At 41.7% G+C, this 9,198-nt stretch overlaps 1 protein-coding gene across 5 annotated transcripts in view; it reads right to left on the reverse strand.

Moving 5' to 3' along the window:
- Positions 1 to 9,198, reverse strand: part of adgrg7.1 (adhesion G protein-coupled receptor G7, tandem duplicate 1) — a 70,201-nt gene that overhangs the window by 31,711 nt on the left and 29,292 nt on the right. For all 5 annotated transcript variants that reach the window (XM_043701134.1, XM_043701132.1, XM_043701133.1 and 2 more), the window contains 3 exons: positions 8,351 to 8,511; positions 3,626 to 3,781; positions 1,065 to 1,177 (listed from right to left, as the gene is read on the reverse strand). In XM_043701134.1, the coding sequence (XP_043557069.1) occupies positions 1,065 to 1,177; positions 3,626 to 3,781; positions 8,351 to 8,511 (430 nt within the window). The remainder of the gene's footprint in view (positions 1 to 1,064; positions 1,178 to 3,625; positions 3,782 to 8,350; positions 8,512 to 9,198) is intronic.

Consider the following 9,198-nt stretch of genomic DNA (forward strand, 5'->3'; position numbering starts at 1 on the left):
ACCCCCACCCTCCTCTAGCTTATCTCTCCACGCTTCAGGCTCACTGCCTTTATTCCTGATGAAGGGCTTTTGCCCGAAACTTCGATTTCGAAGCTCCTTGGATGCTGCCTGAACTGCTGTGCTCTTCCAGCACCACTAATCCAGAATCTGGTTTCCAGCATCTGCAGTCATTGTTTTTACCTCAGGGATAAACAGACTGTCTACCTCTTCCTTCTGATAGCTTCAAGTCTCAAGTGAAATGAGTCCACAAAGGCTACAACTTCTAGCCAAGAGTGTAGAAACTGCTTAGAACATCTTGCATTCTAGCACTAACCCAAGAAACCTGTTAAAAGAAGATAATCGTAATGGTTCAGATCCATTGCCAATAGGGATGGTAGATTCTGCAACATTCACTGAGGCTTGCTCAGCCACTCATCTAAATCCCATCGAATTAATCTTTAAATATATTGATCTAAATCCAATTGCATCATTAGTTGCAGACTGCAATTTTATCTCCAGCCTGATGGGTTTATGGTTCAGAAGTAGTATCTCTATCTCTAGTCCCGAAGTTCAAATCCCACCTGCCCAGAAGGTCTGAGCAGGTTGATTAACCTGAGCAGGCAGACTAACCTGAGCAGGCAGACATAACATGCTGAGCAGGTTGATTAAAATAACTTTGACTCTGGCTTGAATAGAAGCATCAAGTGAACCAATACTATGTAAATCAGGCCTTAAAATTAAATTATCCTGTGCTCATTTTCTGCCTAACAGTGAGTGCATTTCTAACTTACCTCTCGCCTCCTTCAGTGTGTGAAATGTGCTTATCTGAATTGAAGTGGAAAACAGATACATGGCTGAAAGTACATGTCATCTGAGCCACTGTAATGCTGCAATGTCCAGAACTGACAAAAACTACTTAGATCCACCCAGACAATCCCACAGATTATACCTGCGGTGTGAATGTGTTTTTAACTCTCAGACAGAAAGTAACACATTCTTTAATGTGTACACAATGTGTAAAAAAGCTGTTGAAATAATTACTGTTCTACTAATTTACCATTGTTCACGTTATTTCAAGTTCTTACCTGGTTATAATTTGAAATACAATGGTGATGGCTAACCCAAGAATTGAAAACCCACATCCAACATATGTCACAATATTTAATGGTTCAGTGTAGTTGTAATTCCGTCTGAAGCTCTATCATAAAACAAAGGATTGATAATAGTTGGGTTTTGCAAATTATATTGTTTTCAAACAAATGATTGTCCATCTGAAACTTTAAAAAGTACATTTTGCATCACTTTTCTTTAAGACTAGCTAATCCAGGGTATTGCTCACAATGAGTTTGAGCAAACTCTTACTGATATTTGGGAGTGGTGGAGGGTGTGCAGAGCAACTGAAAGGATTGGAAAAGAACTTTGTAAGGGATGTGGACAGAGGGGAAAAGGTCACTCTTTCTTGAGAATTTCCAAATTTTCAATAATTTACACTCACTCCCAATGATTTGCCCCAATTGAACCAACTTTGAATATCAGTCCAGAGCAACAAATGAGCCTAGGATCAAGGACTTCTGTAACTGGAGATAATTTGGAGCATTTGTGTACAACAGTTCATGAGGGTAGAAGATGCCTTTAAAACAATGAACATAATATTTAAAGAGAAAGGGTAGGGGTGGTGTGGGATGATGTTTCAGCATATGTGAGAAGCTGATTCCCTGAGAATTGAGATTGGTTCTGGATCCTGACATCAGCCTGTCCTCTTCCAGGCTTCAATCAGGCAGGTTTGAAGGCCAACTGGAAATGCCCTGGAACTACTGGTGAGTCAATTAAATATTCAATATTAAAGGTCATTAAGCTGTTCAAAGTTTGGGAGAAGATTTGTAGCTCGGGTGCTCGTTGTTGTGGTTCTGTTCACCGAGCTGGGAATTTGTGTTGCAGACGTTTCGTCCCCTGTCTAGGTGACATCCTCAGTGCTTGGGAGCCTCCTGTGAAGCGCTTCTGTGATCTTTCCTCCGGCATTTGTAGTGGTTTGAATCTGCCGCTTCCGGTTGTCAGTTCCAGCTGTCCGCTGCATTGGCCGGTATATTGTGTCCATGTCGATGTGCTTATTGATTGAATCTGTGGATGAGTGCCATGCCTCTAGGAATTCCCTGGCTGCTCTCTGTTTGGCTTGTCCTATAATAGTAGTGTTGTCCCAGTCGAACTCATGTTGCTTGGATGACAAACAACATGAATTTGACTGGGACAACACTACTATTATAGGTCAAACCAAACAGAGAACAGCCAGGGAATTCCTAGAGGCATGGCACTCATCCACAGATTCAATCAATAAGCACATCGACCTGGACCCAATATACCGGCCACTGCAGCGGACAGCTGGAACTGACAACCGGAAGCGGCAGATTCAAACCACTACAAATCCCAGAGGAAAGATCACAGAAGCGCTTCACAGGCGGTTCCCAAGCACTGAGGATGTCACCTAGACAGGGGACGAAACGTCTGCAACACAAATTCCCAGCTCAGCGAACAGAACCACAACGTCATTAGGCTGTGTTTTAACCAGGGATTCTGTCTGCAACAGTATCTTCTCTCAGCTGCCAGGAACTCAACAGGCTCAGCCAGGTGAATGCATAATGGAAAATGATTCTTCAGTGATACTGACGGGTTAGGGAACCTTTGATTAATGAACCTGAACAATAGCAACCAATATATTTTCCAAGATACCATATTTTACTGATGTACAACAGAAATATGCCAATTAACAATGCATCAGTCTAAGAGTCCACAGTCACATGAAGACATACGCAGAAATATTTGTAACTTATAGGAACTAGAAGACATATAAGACAGCTGATTTCAACATTTCTTCTGACAGTGTGTTTTTGACAATTCAATGTCAATTTGGATGTTGTTTCATCTTCCTGCATTTTACTCACTTGCAGCTGCACTTTCCGTTCTTCACTGTGCCATTGGAGCAACTTATGAAGCCCTACCTTGCATTTATGATATAAAGCAAAAGTAAAAGCAGCCCACAATCCAATACCATCTACCTTTTCCTCAGCCTCATGCTGAAGTTCCGCAGGGAAGAAGGATTAGACTCAGACATTGAGCTGTGAAGAATGAGAACCCCAATCCAGCATCTATAAGCAGAGGATCAGCTCCCTCAACCAAGCACTTATGGAGTGTCTTATGGAGCTCACAATCACATTTCTGACATCTGCAGCCCCCTGCGACCTTCCCACTTAATGGGCAGGCGGCATGTATTGTTTTTGACCATCAAGATACTAGTGCATAGCAGGCTACCCCTCCATCTCCAGCGCCCTGCTTGTCTTCACTCTTGTGTGTATTCCGTTGCATCATTATTTGCTAAATTTAACTTCAACCTTCCGGGTCTCAATATTTCTTTGCAGCTGTGTGCTCTCTACTGCAAAGAAATAATGTAGAATGTTATGAGTATTGGCATCAGCTTGGTTACAGGAGGACAACATCTGCACTGGCTGATTGAAGGATGAGTACAAGAGGGGAGTATGATGGATGAGGAGAGATGATGCCTTTCAGACAAGGATATAACGAGTGTCTCCAGAGAGAGCAGACTGAGTGCAGCTGTAAGATATAATGCCTAATTAAGATATAATTCTTGTCTTACCATGAACACGGCAAAATTAGTGGCGTGATTGCACTGACATCGCAAGTAACCAAACTCATCTGTGCTCTTTGAACAGCCTGCTGTATTCCAATCATCCATGTCATAGTCCCAAAACACACAGGCATGATCATGAATGAAGTATTCTGCAGAATTGTACTGGATACAAATATAAATAAATTGATTTATTAAGAAAAATTGTGCAAAATTAATCATCATGCTTTTGTCATTTCTGTACATGATAATCCAAATTTTTGAAAGTATCAGTTTGGCATTACTATGTAGGAGCTTTAATTTCTATTTGCTCAGATTACATTGAAAAATCATTCTCATCATATAGTCTAACTGTTCTGACAATGTTGCAATGGCTTTCTTTGTGAGCTGCTGCAAATCTTGGCACTTCCAATATATTACACTCATAATGTGTTTTATTCAATGGTTAATCCTAATATTTGCATTACTACAAGGATTATTGTTCAATGCATTGCTATATTTAAGCAGTAAACTAAACCCGCAAGTCTTCTGCTAGAAAAATATTAATGCAGCATTATATCTTGTTTAAAAAAAATGTGAAAAAAAACAGAAAATGTTGGGCTTTCAACATTTGTAAAAGACAGGTTAATATTGTGGCTGTAGACCGTAGTTTAAAACTGAATGTAGAAAATACTTGAATAATAGAACTGGAAGGAAACAAAATTATAGGGAAAAAATAGACTTAACAGATGAAATGTCTGAACAGATTTTATTGAAAAACTGGAATTCATTAAAAGCTGGTGTAGGGAGATGAAAAATTATTGCAGTTAGGTAGCGAAGGGCTGGTAAGAGAACAAGAATGCAAAAATGACAAAAGAGAAGATATCTGCAGCCATTCCAAAATATTCCCATTGAAACTTTGGTTAAAAAAAAAGAACAAATAGATCTGACAGAGCTGAACATTTAGGCCTTGTGAAAATGGGTGAGTGCAGGGAAGCAGAGAGGAGAAGGCCAAATCTTTTCTTGACCCATACCTGGTCTCTGTCATGGTGGACAAAATGCAGAATCATATTTGCTGAGATGATCCTTTGACCTGAAGTGATGTAAGTTATTTGGAGGAATGCATAATGAAGTAAAGTAGCAGACTAAGTGATGGTTACATGAAAGTTGAGAGTGTTTTGCTGGAAAAGCACAGCAGGTCAGGCAGCATCTGAGGAGCAGGAGAATCAACGTTTCGGGCCGGAGCACTTCACCAGGTGGATGGTGGTGGGGATAAAGGTGATAGGTCGGAGAGGAGGGTGGAGCGGATAGGTGGGAAGGAAGATGGACAGGTGGAACAGGTCTTGAGGGCGGTGCTGAACTGGAAGGTTGGCACTGGGGTAAGGTGGGGGGAGGGGAAATGAGGAAAGTGGTGAAGTCCACATTGTTGCCCTGGGGTTGAAGGGTCCCAATGCGGAAGATAAGGTGTTCTTCCTCCAGGCGTCAGGTGGTGAGGGAGTGGCAATGGAGGAGGCCCAGGTCCTGCATGTCGTTCACAGAGTGGAGGGGGAATTGAAATGTTCAGCCACGGGGCAGTGGGGTTGATAAGTGTGGGTTCCTTCATACAACCTAATACAACCTAATACCCTCTAAACAACCTTTGGCTCCTCATACTCCCTGAGTAGCTTTATGCCTATCCCTTCCCACCTATCCGCTCCACCCTCTCTGACCTATCACTTTTACCCCCACCTCCATCCACCTATTGCACTCTCAACTACCTTCTCCCCAGCCCCACCCCCCCTCCCATTTATCTCTCCACCCCCGCAGCTCCCAGCCTCATTCCTGATGAAGGGCTCCGGCCCGAAATGTCAATTCTCCCGCTCCTCAGATGCTGCCTGACTTGCTGTGCTTTTCCAGCAACTCACTCTCAACTCTGATCTCCAGCATCTGCAGACCTCATTTTCTTCTAGATGGTTACGTGAAAATTCAGTCTGCACCACCTGGATCGGACTATGGCTTCTCTTAACAAATGTGCATGACAGATACCCTTTGTAAAGGGACTTTTGTGATCAACACAACCTTTACAGTCCACTCATCAATGCAGATATTGTTATCCACGTCCTAATGCATGCAAACACGAATTGCTTCATCATCTGAGGAATAATGAAAAGAGCTGACACTATCAAGATATAAGTTACACAATGACATGGGTTATGTCCAGAATATTGAAGGGTATGTGAAATTTAGGAAGAATAAAAAGCTAGATATTGGTGGTCGGGTAGCTCTGCTAATCAAGGATGCAAATGGTGCAAAAGTTAGAGATGATATGAGTTCAGGAAACTGGTAAACAGAATTGGACGGTGGAACCGAAAGGCAGTAGGGTAAAACAAGTCGTTTGTAGAGGCTGTCTAATGGTAATCATAATGTAGGATGAAGTATTTAAAAATAAATATTGAGAGCACATGATAAAAGAAATAATTATGGTGATTTTAATTCACATATAAACTAGAAAAGCCTGGATGAAGTGTTCATGGAATGCTTTTAAGTTAGTAATTAGAGCACCAACCAGAGAGCAGGTTATATTAGATATTTTGTATTATACAATATTAGATTAGATTACTTACAATGTAGAAACAGGCCCTTCGGCCCAACAAGTCCACACCAACCCACCGAAGAGCAACCCACCCAGGCCCATTTCCCTACACCTAATACTACGGGCAATTTTAGCATGGCCAATTCACCTAACCTGTACATCTTTGGACTGTGGGAGGAAACCGGAACACCCGGAGGAAACCCACGCAGACACGGGGAGAATGTGCAAACTCCACACAGACAGTTGCCCGAGGTGGGAATGGAACCCAGGTCTCTGGCGCTGAGAGGCAGCAGTGCTAAACACTCTGCCACCATGACTGCGTGGGTTTCCTCTGGGTGCTCCGGTTTCCCCTCACAATCCAAAAATGTGCAGGTTAGGTGATTTGGCCATGATAAATTGCCCGTAGTGTTAGATGAAGGGGTAAATGTAAGGGAATGGGTCTGGGTGGGTTGCGCTTCGGCGGGTCGGTGTGGACTTGTTGGGTCGAAGGGCCTGTTTCCACACTGTAAGTAATCTAATCTAATCTAAAAAAATTCTGAGATCTCTAGGTCATCATTTTGGGAAGGCAAATCTTAGCAGGACTTATACACTTAATGGTAAGGTCCGAGGGAGTGTTATTTACAAGGATGTTGCCAGGGTTGGAGGATCTGAGCTACAGGGAGAGGCTGAACAGGCTGGGGCTGTTTTCCCTAGAGCATCGGAGGCTGAGGGGTGACCTTATAGAGGTTTACAAAATTATGAGGGGCATGGATAGGATAAATAAACAAAGTCTTTTCCCTGGGGTCAGGGAGTCCAGAACTGGAGAGCATAGGTTTAGGGTGAAATGGGAAAGATATAAAAGGGACCTAAGGGGCAACCTTTTCACGCAGAGGGTGGTACGTGTATGGAATGAGCTGCCAGAGGATGTGGTGGAGACTGGTACAATTGCAACATTTAAAAGGCATTAGGATGGGTATATCATTAGGAAGGGTTTGGAGGGATATGGGCCGGGTGCTGGCAGGTGGGACTAGATTGGGTTGGGATATCTGGTCGGCATGGATGGGTTGGACCGAAGGGTCTGTTTCCGTGCTATACATCTCTATGACTCTATGCTCACAATAAGAATGAATTTTATATTTAATTTATAAGGGAGAAGAGTGAGTCTAAGATTAATATTTTAAACTACGTATTTATATGATCATATGTAATTGTATTATATTTAAGAACATAAAGAATGACATAGACCAACGACAAGATTAATGAAGAGAAACAGATTAAAGCAAGTCAGGAAGCTAGTTAGAAATGTAAATATGGATAATAAGTGTTTCTACAAGTAAATAAAAAGGAAAAGTATAATATAAAGTGTATGTTGGTCCACTAGAGAGTGAGAATGGGAAATTAACAGTCGATAAGATGGTTAATATTCTTATCCTTCGCTGGAATTCGCTGCCTCAGAAAATGGTAGAGTTGGGTCATTGAATACTTTTATGACAGAGGGAGACCGATTCTTGTTAGGCGTAGAATGAAGGGTTGTCAGAGGTAGATGGGAATGTGGAATTCAAAACACAGACAGTCCTGAGTTGCATAAAGTGCAGTCATGTGCCTTTTAAATAGTGTCTGGAAACTGGAGCCCAGAATGTCCCATCAGGATTCAGTACTTCCTGGCCATAAATTTTAAGTTTTAGCCAAGCTTGCATATGTAATTAGCTGAGAAGAATGTAACTACGTAAGAAAACTTGCTCCACCCCTGAGCAGAAATACCTCCTGTGCTTAGTCTGATGTTACAAAAATTCTGCCAAAATCATGTTCCTTTGTTAGTGTTTGTCTTTCCAATATATGTGTTAAAAATATCAGTAATTATGAACTTCAAACAATCTTGCTGATTAATCAGCAGATGGGTCAATGACCTTTGCTCTTTTCCACTTTGCTTTAAAAGTTATCTCCTCTCATTAAGTATTATGGGAGCATTCTGTATCTTAAACCTTGATGTCATCATGCCTGACTTTGAGTTAAAGCTACTCTTAGGTTAGGTGTTAAAAATTATTAATGCACCCAGTTGTACTGCAAATGATAAACAGACCTTAGCTTATTAAAATTTCTGATAGTCACCCCATCTAAAATTAATTCCATGATAGCTCTGTCTTTCTGTTTTGCGCAAGTCCTATTGGATTGTCGGTATATGTCAGACAAAGTTGTATTCTTACCTTTGGGTTAAAAAGTAGCTCAACACCATTCAGAACCCCTTCTGCAATAGTTCCAGAAATAACTTGACGACTCTGATTGTTAGTACACTGACGGACCTTGGACTGAAAGAACTTGTCATTTTGATACAGGATAATTCCCAACTTGCCATCTTGAGTACTATCTGTACAAAGGAAACATCCTTACCAAGAATGACTTGCAACAAAACCTTAACTTGTTTACATCTCATCTTGGAATTTACCCTGGGCTGGTATTGCTTGGGGTGGGGCAGAGATTCAGTTAGAATACTGCGTGCATTGTTCAGTTTTGCACCAGAGGAAAGAAATTAAAATTTTGGTCAGGGTACAATACACCATCATTAAGATGCTGAATAAAAACTAAAAGAACTGCAGATGCTGGAAAATCAGAAACAAAAACAGAAATTTCTGAAAAAGCTCAGCAGGTCTGGCAGCATCTCTGGAGAGAAATTAAAGCCAGACCTGCTGAGTTTTTCCAGCAATTTCTGTTTTTATCTGTAATTTAAGATGTTGCCCAGTATGAAGAAATGTAAGCATGAAGAAAGACTTGACTAAACCATGAAAGGACAATTGACATAGAGAGCTGTGAGGTAAAAACAATGACTGCAGATGCTGGAAACCAGATTCTGGATTAGTGGTGCTGGAAGAGCACAAGAGCAGCATCCAAGAGGCAGCAAAATCAATGTTTCGGGCAAAAGCCCTTCATCAGGAATAAAGGCAGTGAGCCTGAAGCGTGGAGAGATAAGCTAGAGGAGGGTGGGGAAAAAGTAGCATAGAGTACAATGGGTGAGTGGGGGAGGGGATGAAGGTGATAGGTCAGGGAGGAGAGGGTG

Source organism: Chiloscyllium plagiosum, chromosome 12 (genome assembly GCF_004010195.1).
Source record: "Chiloscyllium plagiosum isolate BGI_BamShark_2017 chromosome 12, ASM401019v2, whole genome shotgun sequence".
Lineage (NCBI taxonomy): Eukaryota > Metazoa > Chordata > Chondrichthyes > Orectolobiformes > Hemiscylliidae > Chiloscyllium > Chiloscyllium plagiosum.